The sequence below is a fragment of the Anomalospiza imberbis genome, chromosome 3, assembly GCF_031753505.1.
Source record: "Anomalospiza imberbis isolate Cuckoo-Finch-1a 21T00152 chromosome 3, ASM3175350v1, whole genome shotgun sequence".
Taxonomy (NCBI): domain Eukaryota; kingdom Metazoa; phylum Chordata; class Aves; order Passeriformes; family Viduidae; genus Anomalospiza; species Anomalospiza imberbis.
Window position 1 is genome coordinate 51911007 of NC_089683.1, and position 17515 is coordinate 51928521.

Genomic DNA, 17515 nt, shown 5'->3' on the forward strand with positions numbered 1-17515 from the left:
GCTCCTTGCGTGAACATCAGACACTTGCAGGACCTCTGTAATGTTCCTGGCATCTTGCCTTGACCTTCGTTATTTTCTGCTTTGCTCTCTGACTGTTGGTGGGATAGGGGAAGAAAAGAACAAAGTTACATACCTATGACTGAAGTTCAATCATGAAAAGGATATTTATGCATGTTTGTCCAAATTTTGTCCCAATGGTTTCAATCCTACAGAAAATCCCTTTTGTTTCATACAAATGAAATAGAGATGGTATTTTTTTTCCAAAAAACCTGTCCTGTGTTAACAAGTTTTCTAATTATGCTCAAACATGTCCATATAAACACAATGTTTTCTTATTAGTAAATCTTCATATAGTCTCAAGTCATATTCAAATTGTGGATTTCTATTTTGTGTATTTTTATAGATTTTCAAATCTGGATTTAGTTGCCCCTAGTCTTCTAATATCTATCTTCCTTCTAGATCACACTCTCTGCAAGACCATATTATTTCATTCTGAAAAAAAGAAGCAATGGGAATCTCCTAACTTCTGGCTTACTGCTCCTCTATGCTAAACATAACATAGGCTTCCCATGAGTGTAGTTGTCTTCTTTATTTTAAGCTTTTTCTACACATTCAGCATAAGTATAAAGTTTCTTGAACATTTCCTGCTTGGATTTTAAGAATACCTAACCTATTACTACCATCTAATTTCAGGAAACTTTCAAGCTTCAAGCTAATTTCAACTTTCAACTTTCTATTTCTTTAGTATTAGTCCAGCAGTTTCAACTCATAACTTCGCCAGTATAATGAAAAGACATAGAGATGTCCTCTGCAGCAGAAGTTGATGGTCCTTTCTAAATTTTTAATAAAGCTTTTGAGAGTGACTTAGTTATTTTGCCTACATGTTTGCAAGATTTTGCTGGCTATTATATTCTAGTCAAAGGCCTATTTATCATCTAACCTTTCTTTATTAATTTCCTTTCCTATTATATCAAGAAAGTGCAGCTTCAACTGTAGTAATGTAAGTGCTAATAAATAAAAAATGCATACTTTCACATCTATTGAAAATTAACAGTTACTTTACAGTCAATATTTCAGCCTTATAGCTTACATTTGCTATATTCTTATGGTCATGTAACTGATAATCTTCCTCTCACTAACACAATCCATGCCCCCAGAGCTACAATACATTCACAATGCTATTGAACTCTTACGGTGGAAGACAGGAAAACACACAAGTGATACATCTTAGAAGAGAACACATCAGTGATACATCTTAGAAGAGAAGACCTTTCCACTTGTTTTAATGACATGATCAGTCCCAAAAGCTTTCATAATGTTAAAGCTTTGCCTCAGTACAGTTCAAAAGATTTTATTTGGTTGGTTGGTTGGTTGGTTGGTTTGTTTGGTTTGGGATATTTTTTTGTTTAAATAATTCTTTGTTTAGACCTTAAGCCAAGCGTCATGTAGGAAGTGTGAAATAAACTGTATAGGATGATCTTAAAGAACTTCACTTACATACCACACAGCATGCTGTGGACTCCTCAGGACCTGAACAGGCAGGGTACTTCCGGCAGGTAAGTGGAGAAAAGCTAAAGTGTCTTTATTGTTCTTACATCATTGGAAACTGTGACAATAAGAGATTAGTCTCACATACAGCTGAGCCTGAACAACAGTCCAGATCAACAGCTGGCTTTTATTCATCTTGCTGATCAGGGCAGGATCAGTATTAGTTTTTAAGAGACATCTATGAGATATTCATTATAAGAGAGAACTGTAACATTTTCCCTGACCCCAAATATGCAGGCTTAGGTACGTGGTCCTCATTCCATTTGCAAATGTTCAGACGTGGAGCACTACAACATGAGAAGTCTCTTTGGTATTTACTCTTCAGAGGGTGCTATTCCCTAATAAACCTCTATAGAAATGGACATTAGACATCAAGGTCTTGCTAAAGTCACCATTCCCATGATCAAGTATTGAAAATGTTGATAACAAGTCTGCATGTATTAAAAAGTGTAAGATCTATTTGTCAGGGAGAAATATTGGTATGATTTATATAATTCCTGTATTTCTGTCCAAAATGATCCTTCAATTCACATCACCTTTAGTCAGGAGCTACTTTTTTTTCAGAAGGAAGTATAGATTAAAAAGAATTAGAGTGCTGAAGCATTTGCAGATTCATATAATGGATATTTTAACATACAAGCCATTAAAATGATATTTTTAGAAGAGATCCACAGAAAATTATTAGTCTGTATGTCTGGAAGTCTACATTATTAATATCTATGTCCAAAAAAGTGTTCACTAAATTTTGGTTATAAAATCATTGAAGAATAAAGTAATTTACTATTTCCTTATCTTCCCTCTTCATCACCCTGGCATTTAAGTAAGTTGTAAAGCTAAAACAAAAGTTATGTTTCTTCAACCAAAAGTAAATCAGAAAGGTACTAAATGTTAATAGAAGACTCAAAATATGTGCTTTTTCACATAGAATATATACTCTTCTTTTTCAGCTGATGAGACACCACCACAGTTCTAGTTCTATTCAAAGTGATTCAATCACTGTGAGAATAAAAGGTAGTATTTCTATATTTAATGTGGCAGGAAACCTTGATTATTTCAAAGAAAGAATAAAAAAAAAACTTTGAATATTATCTTCAAGAATTGGAGTACAGAGAATGCATTCTGTGAAAGCTGAATATATTAGCTGAATTTTCATTCCCACTAACTTGAACCAGTTCAATCTATGGGAATGTGGGTTTCACTCATATATTTCTTAAATAAAATAAATAAAGAAATAAAAAGGAAAGTTGTTTCAGTGAGGGAACTACTGAGACAACTACTATATTAAAATATACTTTGAAAAATACACTGAACTTTCTGAAGTTTACAATATTCTTCTACAACCTAAACTTTAAGACCGGGTGCAGTTCTTCAGTGAAGTGCACAAAGTCTGATGATTTTAACACCTTCATTTCTCTGTCTGCAGAATACACAGCATATTCTGATTTAAAGTGTGTTAATGTAGCTCATGCTTAATTTATATTGACTTAAGTAAAGTATACCCTAAAAGAGAAGGGGCTTTGGTATTGCTTGCATTCAGAGGGAGAAGAGAGAAGAGAGAAGAGAGAAGAGAGAAGAGAGAAGAGAGAAGAGAGAAGAGAGAAGAGAGAAGAGAGAAGAGGAAGAGAAGAGAAGAGAAGAGAAGAGAAGAGAAGAGAAGAGAAAAAAGAAGTACATCAAGTACAACCAGGACTTCACAGGCTTTTGTAAACATTCAATTTTTTAGCAGACTTTATATATTTTCTTTTTTTTGATACCTCCTTTTGTGCAAAGGAAGAAACCTATTGGTGCTTTTTTGAGTTGGTTGCTTGTTTGGTTGGTTGGGTTTTTTTGCAGATTGAAGATTGATTTCCATTTCACGTAGCAAACTACAAGCTGCTCACCAGGCAACTGAGAAAATGAGTAGTCAGGGTAGGAAGAAAATCCACAGAATGTTTTAAGGACTTACAAGCTTTTATTTCACTACTTCTTTCTAATTTTAGCACAGGAACCTAATATAATTATAACTATTTCTTATATCCTGTGTACCCACAAGATCCAGATCTCAGACTTCTGCAGAATTTTTTTGCAGACATTATACAGGACAAGAGGAAACATCTAACTTCCTGCTTATTTGCATAATGATGGAAAAACAGGGAGATTTGGAATTGGCTAAAAATTAGATTTCTGGGCTAGAAAACAGACACATGTTATAAGGTGCTTTTTTGTTCTTAGTTAAATAGTTTCACCTGAAGAACAGCTGCTTCCTCCTGTGGGACAAGACCGACACTAGAATTACTCCAGTGAAACCAAGGAACATCTGTTTTCAGAAGAAGATGCAATTCATATCTGCCTACCTGAGCATTTTCAGGGGAAGACGGAGCATCTGGAAGTTAAAATTGTATTCACATTTGAGAAATGCCAAGAATATGTAAACAGCTTGATGAAAGAACAGAGGGGAAAGTGGCAGAGTCTGCAGATACAAGGAATCAATGATTACGACTTCATGATATTTGCAAATAAATATTCTGCATTCAGAGCTCTGAATGTCTCAGTACCATAGAGAGAATAATGGAGAGGGTTAGTTAAAATTTTATATGAAGTTTACAATATCTAAGACAAATTTCTGTTATCCTGAAAAACTATTTCAGAATATGAGGATTTCTGATATTTGATAATAAACTCAAAAACACTGTGACTACAAGAACTAAGAAGTACTGTGCTGCCTATTCTGCTTGAAGTAGCACTGATTTGAAGTAGCCGAACTAAGATTTAATAGACAAGATGATTAATGGGAATACAAAAGTTGGGGAAAGTGAGGCATGAAGGTGGATTGGAGAGGTGTGTGCCAGTGGGGAGCACCAGCTCAGCTGCCTGCTTCCTTGCACCTGGGGACATGAGACGACCGCAGCCATCCAGCACTGGAAGGAGAGGCATCCCACTGCAAATGGCTCTGGCAGGGAGTAGTGAGGAATCTCATAGTTCCTGAAGCCTACCAGATGTGGTCATCTCCAGGAGAATGAAGAGTGGAGTAATTACATTTCTTCTTCTTTGTGTTACTCATGTAAAAAGCCCAGTCATTGAGCGGAAAATATAAAGCATGATTTAGATATCAGAACAGTGTAAGTAAGCACTAAAAGTATTCTCCAGAATTTAATCACAGAATGACAGAATCATTTAGGGTTAAGATCTCTGAGATTGAGTTCAAACTTTGACTGATCACCACCTTGCCAACTAGACCATGGCACTGGTTGCCATGTCCAGTTGTTTCTTGAATACTTCCAGGGATAGAGTCCCTGGGCAGTCCATTCCAATGTATTACAATCCTTTCCATGAAGAAATTCTCTTGAAGTCCAGCCTGTACCTCCCCTGGTGCAGCTAGCTAGAGGCTATCTCCACTTGTCCTGTCACTTGTTGCCTGGGAGAAGAGGCTGAACCCCATCTCACTACAACCTCCTTACAGGAAGAGAGAAATAAGGTCTCCCCAGAACCTCTTTTTCTCCAGGCAAGGGAGGGTGCTTTTTTATAGTTGTGTAGTTTAATATTCACTTTAGTAGCACATTGGAGCTTAAAATAATTATGAAAATTATTTTATTCCATAAAATATTTAGGAAATCAAAGAATCTTTAAATTATTTTAGGATTCTAGTGTAGAGACTGTTTCCAGCTGCATGAAGTAAAGTCATTAAACCAATGTAGCCCCGACCTAATTTTTTTCCACAGGGGAAAAAAATTAGATCCAGTGCCACTTTATAGTCCTGACAGCCTCCACAGATGTGGCATTATTTCTGGTCTATACTTAGAATGACATACTGCAGAGTGGATAGCAACACTGTTGTAAAAGTTAGCTTTACAACTGACTAACTTTCCCTTTTGTGAAACTGCCCTTAGCATTCACAGTATGAAATGCATTTGCCTATCCTGACTGATGAATTAAACAGTGGCAAATATATGCTGAAAAAGAGTTTTCTACTAATTAGTTTTTAAGACAGAATCCTAGCTCACATCACTGTTTTCTCTGTATAGTTAAAATTATCTTAATTCATTAACTCTAGCAAAATTGCTGATTCCCCTTACCAATGCACTAATATCTGCATACGCACACTTTTATTCACATTTAATTTTAATTTTAAGTGTATGCCAAAACCTCATCAATATCTGTAGCTAACCTTGCCATGATTTCCCAAAGCTGCATTCTCATATATCTGTAATAATTTCCACAAAATTTCCAAAGTTCCTGTCTTTACAGAGTAACATTACATAATGACCTAGCAAAATTTCCCTTGTGATTGTTCTTACATGAGCTCTTTATAAAGAAAAAGACACATCCGTGGACACTTCTGGTTCAATAGGAACTTGCAGGCAAAATACAATCAAGTTGTATTACAAAATCTATGGATATCTCCCTTGTGATAAATGAAAGGAATGGGCATGGAGCTGTGTCTCTGAACAGAGGGACACACTGCACTTAGGTCTGGAAGGGGAAGAAAGGGAGAGAGGGAGTTGGGAGAATTTTCACTTCTACTTATCTGGAAATTCATCACTTCATCTGGTTTGCTAACAGTGGAGTGGAGCCTTACATTCTCTGGAGCATTTCACATGGCTTCTATGTAATCAATACAAAATCACAATGTTAGAACAAGAGATGCATTTTAGGATAAATATATCTCATATTCTGTTTGAGCATCAAATAATAAGGCAGCTCTTTTTTTGCTGGGAAAATAAAAAGCTGGTATTTATTTTTAAGTTGTGCCCCATACTAAAGTTAAAATTTTATCAAGCATATTTACTGATTCAAAACAAAAAGAAAAGGTTTTTGTGCCCTTCCATTTTTGAATCAGTAAAAACTCGTGTTCTCAGAATTCGCTTTGTAATGAAAAATAACAGCTTCATCAACTTAATAAAGTGTGAGATAAATGTAGATTAAAGTAGTAGTGGTTCTGCTCCAACTCACAGGATGCATCAGCCATCTAGTCAAGTAGCTGTCCCAGGCAGGCAGGGTTCACATTCAAACTCTACCACAGATTTTTTGCTATAATAACACTCCTGGTAAAAAAACCAAACAACCAAAAAAAAACCCCAACAAACCAAATCAACAGTAAATATGTAAAAGGGTGAGTCTAACTTTGGATGTCTCCCTGTACAATGCTCACATCTTCTATCATGAATGGTGATGCAAAAAGCTTCTAGGAAAAAGAGAGTTTTAACATTTTCCTTAGAAAAAGCCATTGAAATTATACTAAATTTATGTTGCAGTTAGAGTTTAAATATTGGGATTACAAACTATTAAATGTATATAACCTGAACTGTACCATATACATGAGTTATCACCTCTTTGGGGTGTTAAGGTGCATCCTACACCAAATGTGTTCATGTTCTAATACAGCTGACTTCATTAAGAGTTGCATGGATAGACCTGAAGTCAAAATTAAGGTCCTACCTGGTATAGGAGGAAAAGGTCAATGCAAAATAAGGACCTTAACATTTGTATAGATGTATTAAACTATGCCTCTAAAAACAGTAAAATAGTTACCAGAAAACTATATTTATGGTAATTGTGTCAGTTGTGAATAGCCTCTCAGCAAAGACTGAAATAAGATTTAGCCTTTCTGACATGCATAGAGAACCACAACTTAAATCTACATAATGGAATATAGGAAAAAATTGAGTTGATTTACATACCAAAGGAGGCTACAAAGGCTTATATTCATTGTGCCTTTGACAATTTGACTCCAGGCAAAGGTACAGAGATACTTTTGAAGTAGTGAGAACATAAGCACGTACAGGGAGTAGCAGGTCTTTACTCATTACATATTTGTAAAGGATTTTTTAAAACTATCTTTGAAGATAGAAAGAGGAGACTTCTCCGGTGAGAAAGTTTTCCTGTGCCTGGCGTTTAAAGGTTTCCTTTCTTATGGTAAATGCCTTTGCATGGCACCAAGCAGAACTTCTAGACCAGATACAAGATCATATTGTGCTCTCAGACTTATTCTTAAAGAAGGTTAAATCTGCCCCTGGACGCAAGTGAGGCTTATTCAAGACTTAAAGCCACAGCTTTTTCATTCTGATTCGTAAGGAGAAAACTCAGGTCTGACTATGATTTTGAGCAACTGAACTGATTTGAGTGAAAGTATAACATAGGTATGTTTTAGCATATGGACCATTTGGAATAAAAAAATAAAAATATTTTAAAAATATCACTACCTCCTGTGTTTTTTTTTTTTCTATTTAGCCTCCTCTACATTGCATGACCTGTTTTGTTAGTTCATCTCTTTTACTCAAAATATAATGAGTCTAAAGAATAATGTAGCTACTTACAGTGTGCTTTATGATGTTTGTCTCATTATGTTTTACATTTAGAGGAGGGGGACAAAAAAAGTATCAGAAGCTATGAAGAAAAGGATAGAACATGGGACAGAACAAGATCTGTCAGCAGTGTCCTCTGGTATTTCTGCTACCTATTGGTGTCACTATCTCTACCATTAGTCAAAGATTTGGTAGCCATTTACTTGCTTCACAATTCCCGAAATAGACTTTCTTACATAAATCAAGTGTGCTACAGGCATGTATTAGGAAAAAAACCAGAAGCTAAATCTTGCTGGTCCCTTTTGACCACATAGAGCTTAAACACACTCCCACTCAGGAATCTCAAGTCTGAATGGTTTTTTCCAATGCACTGAAGGAAGACATACTATATAAAGGTACAGGGATATGACTAAATTATTAAATACTTTTAAAAAATGTTTAAAGTTGACAAAAGAACATCATGGTGGGATAATATGGATAATAAGCACCGCAGGTTGTCCGTAGCTTTAAGCTAAGTGTTTATATGGAGTGACTTTATATCTTACTTCTTGCTTATTTACTTCATGTACTGTATGACCAGTCTGGTCTGTCAATGTAAAGCAGCAAGGATGTGAAGCCTGTCTGTCTCTGCAACTTCTCTTCGACCATAACTTTGGTTTGCTTTTAAATCAGTAAAAAACTGTGTTCCTCTTTGACATCTCTCTGAAGACATTTCAGTATTACTGCTCAAAAATCTTCCTTTTTAAGACCCACTAAAATGAGGCTGCAGTGGGGGAATATAGGCAGGGAACATATTTGCTGATGCTTTTTGACTCATAAACTAAAGTTTTCTATAAATGTCATTTTAAAAAATGCTCTTTAAAATTAAAAATGAATTTAAGAAAACCCTGTGCTAAGGACCACACCTTCATAACACTACAATTTTCCATTACAATTTATAGAAATCACAATGATTTAAACAAAAAAAAAAGCTATGATCAAGTCATGACAGTTGTGAAAAGAGTTAAAGAAATCACTGAATTGTTGGAAATCACTGGCTAAGCAGATAGAGTCAAATTAAGGCAGCCTTTTTTTGAGAGTATAGCCTGTTTGCAAATGCAAAGAATCTGTTCCTAATTTCAATTTATTTTACTATTTGAACTCAATTATTATCTTATTTATATCAAGGACTAATAAGGTTAAAAAAAAAAAAGTGGGAATTTTCTTTCCTTAACCTTTGAAAAACTGTAATGCTTGAATCAACATTATATGAAAGAAAATGAGCTCTCTCAGTTATATATTCTTATAGAATGCAGTCGCCAAGAACCTAAATTAGAAATAACACCATATTTGTTTAATAAATCATTTAACTTATCAAGAGAGCTTATATTTAAAATTGACTTTTTCTATTTAACGTATTTCTATTATCTACGTGTGTAAATATACACATATAAACAATTTTTAAATTGCTGGGTTTGTACCATTTCAATTGAATTAAAATTTCCATCCTAATGAAGCTTGACAGAAACCACAAGTAAAAATGCAACCATTGTCTAGCAAAAGAGAAATGCACCATTTACCATTCTCCAGCATTAAAAAACAACAACAGCAAAAAAAAAAAAAAAAACAACAAAAAAACCAAAACAAAACAAAACAAAAAAACAGTATGAAAAAACTGAGAATCTGGATAAATGACTCCCAAAATATAGAATTTTTTATTAGACAGATATTTAGGTTATATTTCTCTCTAAAAGGCACACATTTATTGAGAAGGGCTGTAATTGGTTGTCATATTAGTCTCTTTTGGGAAAAAAAAATGATAGATGACATTTGCAAAAACCTTGAAAATTGCTATTTTGAAACCCAGGTTTCTTGTCTGTTGATTTAAATAATGATTAAAATTGATGATCTAAAAGTCTTTTCAAACATCTGGATTTAAAGCAATTCACTCTCTACCACTGTAATATGGTTTACCTGGTAAAATGAGTAGTTTGCACTAGTTCAATCTTTTTAAACAGAGAAGAAACCAGTGACTGTCAGCATCAGAAAGGAAAAAGTTTTTCATTTCTGTAAATGGATGAGCTGCATCAAATGGGGCAACTCTGATTTGTTTCTCTCTCCTCAGTATGCCCCGAACTGAAGCCAGGCCTGTATTATGAAATGTTTTAAAGTAAAACAGTTTCTGCTTTCCAGAACTGAGCAGTAAAAAGAGAATAAATCTACCTCTTACTCCGTATTTATATTGCAGGCAATGGGTGAAAGTACTCAGAATATTTCTAGACAAGATTTTTTTTTTTTCAATGTGATTTCTGAGAATGTAAATAGTTGCACAGATTTCATTTTTAGGTCAGTGGTAACTGATTTTCCCAATAACTTGAAAACGCTAGCAGGATTTTAAAAAACATTTCTCATTATATAAGTAACAATAAAATAAGCTCCAAATACTTAAGATCACAAGGTTCTTTGTGATCTTTCAAAAAAAGGTGAATAAATATCCAGACTTTCAGTCTAGCTGTTTGCCCACAATAGGAGCTAACTGTACACACACAGTTTTAGCCTGTCGTGTACTAACAGGATGCATTAGCTTGACCCTCTGCTTTATAGGTTTTCAGTCTTCCTGCTGCCCAGCACTAAACCTCTGACTCTCTAAGGGGCTACCTAAGGTAATGAATTGTATGTAAGTGCTGCCTTGTACCAACTGAAGGCACATAAATACTGTATGGGCTTTGAGTAGTGTTGTCTACAAATTCTTAAACCTAAAAGGGAAGCTAACCAATCTGGCCTGATGCTTGCCTCAGCAGGCTATGAGAAAACATCAAGGATGAAGCCAAACCAGCACAGTTGTACAGGCCCACAGTCACAGGGGAATCTATTTTTTAAGGAATTTCAGTAAGAATTTGGAGCTTCTGTTCCCCACAATGACTTTTTCACAGGCAGGCCTGGGTTTTCTGACTTTTTTTTTACTTTGTGTAATTTGGCTGTTGATTTTACCTGGTTGTTCTGAACAAGAACAGACAGATTCCTTTAAAAAAATCATAGCTAAAATTGTTGTATTTTCCTTACCCTACTGTAATAGGTACATCTTCTTCCTCATAAACATTGAAAGGCAGAAAAAGAAGACACCTTTTCATTTTGAAAATTTGCTAGGTGTAAATAGATTCGATATAAACATCCTAGCTCCAAGCATAAACAGCACTAAGAAAGGAGGGTAAGAAACACCTCTTATGCCTTGAGCCATCAAAATGAATAATCTAATCCAATTTTTTCATCTAGGTCCCTGTTGCAGTCAGCACAACTGGCACATCTACCAGCAACTCATGAATTACCATGAGAAGTAGCTATCTGCCTCTTGGTTTTAGTGTGCCTTCATTAAACATTTTGCCAATTGAATACCTCTTTTAGCTTCTGACTATCACACTCATGAAATAATTGGGATTTTATCCTCTGGCTCTTGTGTGTTATTTCTCATACATTAGTAGTTTTGTGTCTGTTAATCTTCAAGCATATACATCTTTTGCCTTTTGAAATGGTTTACATCTTAAAACTTGCCATAGTTATCCAATAGCCTGAGAAAAAGGCTGAAATGCAGAAGCTAATTTTGATTTTGTCACTGACAAGCTGTGTGTAGCCTTGGGGCTAGCCTGTCTCCTTGCAGCCTGCTTCCAGACAGAGGAAATATGTAGTTGCACAGCTCTCAGCAGCAAAATAAGGACCAAACTGTGACTCATTGTCACATTTCTATTTGACTCCTGCTTCTCTCTTGCTCCACTGGGGAAATAAGTTGTGACAGACAAACAGCTGGCACAGAAACCTTGTCTTTCTGCTCTCCTCGCCTTCCTGTATTAGATCAGTGCACAGTCTCCAGAGCATTGCAGCAAGCAGAGCTGAGTCTCTGTTCATTCTTCCCTGTGTGGGTGGATAAAGTGTCAGGGGATGCCCATCAACCTTGCACTGCGACCTGCAGGAGATTGGACTAGAAAGGACCAGCTACAGGGCTGGTGTTGGAGCTGTTGTGCACATACAGATTGAGCTGTACATTGGCAGAAGCCATTTCTCAGAGGTGTCAGCCTTTTGCTGTTCATGTTTCAGTGGTGGCAGCTCCAACTACATCTGCCACTGAGTCCAGTGTTCCTGTGTTCATAGACACAGTGGAGTAGCATAGTTTGAGACCCATGGCTTTTTAGACAGTCTTAAGTTGCTGCTACAAGAATACTCAGTAACTGCTTAAATGTAATAATAACAAGAGCAATAATTAGTATTCATTTTAATAATATGACTGATACTAATATTAATATTAGATCCTGAGAGTATAGCAAAGGCAGACTACTTAGTCTCTGTACTAAGTCTTTGTACTTTTTTTTATACAATTTTAAGGACTTCCACTTTTTAATAGGACATGTCTGTGACTGCAATGACGTGTAATATGAGAATGCTGAAGATAATCCTTTGGAATCTTCTCCTTAATACTTGACAGCTAGAGACATAGGTCCTGCCAACTTTCTAAGGACATTTATGAATTGCTGTCTTCAGGGATCTCATTTTGTCTTTCACAGTGTACATTTCACCAGTATTTCCACAACTAACAATTTGTAGCTGTGTAAAAGACTAAGTAGCACATGTGGGTTTTGTACAAATAGACACTGCAGGTTAATTGCTTATTGGCTGCATATTTAAGTTACTTAAGCTCATTGTCATTATCATGCTGTTGACCTGAAAGAGCTCCCCATTGCTTCTGTTCGTCTCCGAATAGGTTGTTGTCCTGACACAGGCTGCCAGAAAGAGAACCCAGAGATGTGCACCAGCACATCCTGCCAGGCCTGGGCCATCTCTCTAAACCAGCAACCACAGCGTCCATGGCAGTGCCTGCATTGCTGCTCTGCCCTGCTCTCTGATGTGCCAGCATGGTACCCCAAAAGGCAAGGAGCCCAAGTGTCTGGCTCTGTGACTGACAGTGGAAAAAAAGTTATAAATACCTATTGCAAGGAGCAAGTGGTTTAGTCTGAGCAAAGTCATGAAGAGCCCAGCAAATAATGGGCTGGGAGGTAGGATGGAAAACAAAATAAATTGTGTGAAGTAACAGGTAGTTGAATAGTTTTTTGTTTATCCAAACTATATGTTGCTGAAGTTTATACCTAAACTTTCAGACTGTGAGTGCCAGTACTAACCCCAGAGGAAAACAAACTGCTGTGAAATATTACCTCCAGGCTGAATTCTTGCTTTTTGCCATAAATAAAATTTCCATCTTGTGGATACAGTGTTTAAAAATCAGTCAATCACCACAAGTGCATTCCAAGTACATGAAAACAAAATGAAACTAAGCCAAACATAACTAAACTAAACCAATTATATAGTTTATTTCCCTGGCACGTGGAAGGTCAGCTTACTGGGGAACTGATGCCTCTTATCATCTAAGTCTATGCTTTACAAAAAGTCCCACACAAGACACACAGTTACAGCTGTAAAAACACTCTTGTAAAAACACTATACAAACTAAATAAAAACATTTTCAGACTCTGATTTCTTTCATTGTGTGGCATTTTATTTCATTCTAGAATCTTTAATTTTCTTTCTTTAATAAGCTAAAAGACTGAAAAGTCAAACTGGTTGGAAAGTCTTACATTTTTTGCCATTAGTTTTGGATCAAAAATCTCACTAATTTGATTATTTCACAGATTTGCCTCAAAACAGCTAGAAAATAACCAATGTTTTCAACAAACCTAGTTAAGAATATCTGAAAAAAACAGTGTTAGTATTTGGGTTAGGGCTGTCAGGCTGAGCCACCTGTTTTGGCAGTATTTGCAGCCAGAAGTAGATTATAGATCAGTCCAACTGCTGATTAAAAAATCACATTGCCTCCATGATGTGGCTAACGAGACATCAAGCAAGGAAAAGGATCACCTTCTAATAGCACTTAATGCAGATCCTATCACAAGTATGAACAATAAAAAATGGAAAATGAAAACTACGTCTTTCATGCACTGAAAAACCACATAACCTTGAGAAACAGAATAAAGTAATTCTCAGAAGATTGTTTAAAAAGCAATTTTTGTATTCTTGTCATTATTAAATTCGGATAAACAGTGAAAAAAAAAGTTGGAGTGAAATTCAACTAAAATATTCAGTATTAAAGATGGTTACATTTTAAATATATCCTCCCCTCTGACTTCAGCTGATAAAATATTGTTATGCATCTAAAATGTTATTTAAATATGAAAGGTCAGGAAATACTAAAGTACATGAAACATTTGCATTTTAGAATATGTATTTATTGGTTAATACAATTGCCTTTCATATTTTCAGGCCAACATCTGGCATATTTTTTTCAGCACAATTTTCACTGACTCCCTTAGAAGTCTACCTAAATAAGGATAGCAGAGGGGTTTTTTACCTTTTACCCTTCAGTAACTTCATGTGCAGTCCAAAAATACTCTGTGCTCCCTATGGAAAAAATCAGGGCCAACAAATGAAGCTATTCTGACTCTGGTAAATCTCTGATTATAAGGGACTACCAAAGCTTTTTCTCTGCAAAGGCTTGAGAATAGAACACCCTGAACTTCAGGCTTTCCCTGTTTGTATCACTCTAATGGAGCTGCCTAAATAATGGTGTTCTGCAATTGAAACTAAGGTTCTTTTTAGAGGCGTACACAGAGTTTGCTTCAGTAACTTGTAAAAACTCAGCCTACAGGAGTAAAAAAGTAAAAAAAAAAAAAAAAAAAAAGAAAAAACAGGAAAGAAAAATAAAATTGAATCCTGGAGTGAAAATATTATTTGCTAAGAACAACAAATCATTTTGACATGCTAGTTCAATTATACTGTTAAAGCACATATAATTTTTGGTTAATTATATTTGAAAAGAGTTACTGTACCTTCTGCTGTTATCTCGGCCATGATGACGGTAAGAGATACTCTGTTTAAAAGGTCAAGATTTACTGTGGCAGCTTAGATAGTACTTCTGGGTTGCTGACTCTCGCAGGAGTTGCAGAATGAGAAGGAGGGAGGTCCTCTGCTTTTTCTAATTGTGTTCCTTCTTCTTTTATGATCCCTGAAAAGTCTGTTTCCTCTGCAGACCTGGCCTCCTAAAACAATCCAAGGCCTTCCAGAGGCAACACTTAAAGCTCAGTCTAAAGTATCAGCTTCTAACAAAAATAGCCATGCCTCAGAGTGAACCTTCAGCACGTTTTTCTAATATCCTTGGAACCATGCACATCACAAATAAAATGTAAAAAAATCACAGCTTTAAACAGGACAGGAATGCATAGAGAGGAAACAAAAATCAAAAGAACTGGGAAAGAACTGTTCAGTGCTCCTACAGCCTTGCTAGCATAATTGCAGTTCTTTGGAGGGTATGTCAGGAAACATGAAATATAGAGTTCAAAGTAACCTTATCCATCCTAGTACAACTTTATTCTTAGCACACTCAGTGCTTAGCACATTCTTCCTGGCCTTATATGGCTTGGGGAGGGTCCTATGGAGCTCACCGCTGACTAAGGGGGAGGATAAATTTAGGTGATTTTCTCCACTTCGACTCTTAGTTGCAGTTCAGAACCAATTAAGATACCAATTTAAAGCAATACAATTGGCTTGGATCTTTTTTTGGTCCTTTTCTGATTTGCTGCAATTATCACATATACCTGAGAAGTTCATCTAAGTATTACAGAACACTGCAAAAAATTTTAATAACAATATTTTATATAGTCTAGATACTTGAAGGCAATATGCAAAAATATTAATTACACCAGATTTGTTTTTCTGGTTCTGATTCATGGAAATATTTAAGTAGCTCAAAAATTCTGTGATTTTAAAAAATATTTTATAAAACTGAAAACAAATAGATTCTTAAAGCATTTAGAGAAAGCAAAATATTAACAATTCAAATAAGAATAATTATTTTAAAACCTGAGCAATCTTTTCCTTGCACTGCTTGCAATTCCACAAATGTAGAATTATGTATGTGGTCAATAGCTTGAAAATGAAATTAGCAGAAAAGTGCCCTCAAGCCAGCATACCTTTACATAAATGTCATCGTCACATGAAACCAGAAACCATCTTAAACAGCTCTTGCTAGTGAACCTATAGTCACCTTGTCTCTGCTACATGAGTTGGCATTTACACTTCTCATCTTCCCCCCAGGAGATATAAGCACCTGGCTCTGTGGCAAAGTGTTGGGAAAGGAATCTATTTATCCAATGCACAAGATGGAGAAGCAAAGGTTCATTGAACAGCAAAACCACCACTGGGTTTTTCTCTTCCCTCTATTCCTAACACACTTCATACCTGCCACCTGCCTGAAAATGGTAGCTTTTTCTAGCCAAAGCTTGCAATCAGTGCTTGAGCCCCTTTCTTCTTTAGCTCTACTGATGAAATGTTCTGCACTGACAAGTTTTGATTACTTGATGCTAAGTACTCAGTGTTTTTCTGATCATCCCTCTAGCCCTCTGTTTGTTCCTTTAGCCTGTTCTTCAGTAGATCCTCCTCACTAAGACTGATAAAGAGATTTTATGTAAAACCTTATTTCTTCAAAAATACTCTTTCATGAGTACCAGAATGGTCCGAGGAGTCACACTCATATATCAACAAAAGAGCTGCCCACAAAAGGTCAGTGGTTAGTAAAGGATGATACTAAGGCAAATCCCTTGTTCTTCTTAATTATATCTCTTCTGCTGAAGCAGTTCCATTTTATATGAACAGTTAAATATCTGGGGTCACCAATGTTTTGAAAGCTTTACTACTTGCTTGAGAAGTGAGACAGATTATCTGAATACCTGAAACACAGAGCTAATCAATCCTGAGAAGTCAGGATTTTTTTCACTTGTATTCTTATTCAAATTGAATAAAATAGTAAAGTCTTCATTTTGGAATGTGGGGAGAGAGATAAATGGGGAAAAATTCATGCCTGAATCTTTTCTTGTTTTATGTAGCAAGATCCTGAGATTATGGACTACACCAAGACATAGGTGTTTGTATAACTATTTGTGCATGATTGCCTGTCCCTCACCATTTTACATTTCAGCTTCTACCACCTGCCCTCCTTCCTCCATGCCTTACTCCCTTGTTACCATTTATGCTTACCCTCAATCATGGGCTCTTATTCTGAAATCAAAATATAAGAGGAGAAGTGAGAGAATCCAATTTGAAACCAATTTTCCACAACATCAGCCCAGTGGCCAGAGAGAGAAGTGGTTGGTACCCTCTGCATCCCTTGTGTGCACAAAATATTAATTCTGAGAAGCAGGCTAAAGATGACATATGCAACAATATCTTACATATATAAGTGTGGCTTTAGGCAACTGTATTGGAAGTTACACAGTTGCTCCCTTTAAAGAGGAAAAAATCAAGGGATCTGGGTGTCATATTTATTACAGATAATCATAGTCTTCATGAAAATACACAGAACTAAAATAAAACAAGTTACGTGTATGTGTATATATGTTCAATCTGAAAAACAAACATTGCCATCTGGAAATTATAAAGAATGTCACATTTATTCTTTAGAAGTCTAAGCAATCAAAAATCTGAAATTTTTTTTAGGGCAAGTTTGAAGTTTTATTCAAAATCTTAACTTTAGCTCCTGATTTGATTTAGGAGTTTCTTTTTAATTAATCTGTGAAAGTCACAGTATACAGAAACTGCAAAATTTTATACGAATTTTACTTCAACAAAGTAAACATATTTTCCTGACCTAGTTTATATGTTGAAAATTTCATTTT

General features: G+C 35.7%; 1 protein-coding gene across 1 annotated transcript in view; it reads right to left on the bottom strand.

The window, feature by feature from the left end:
- Positions 1-15139, bottom strand: part of TRDN (triadin) — a 31475-nt gene extending 16336 nt beyond the window's left edge. Inside the window, exon 1 of the mRNA XM_068184379.1 lies at positions 14675-15139. Within this exon, the coding sequence (XP_068040480.1) occupies positions 14675-14696 (22 nt within the window). The 5' untranslated portion in view covers positions 14697-15139. The remainder of the gene's footprint in view (positions 1-14674) is intronic.
- Positions 15140-17515: the final 2376 nt, after the last annotated feature.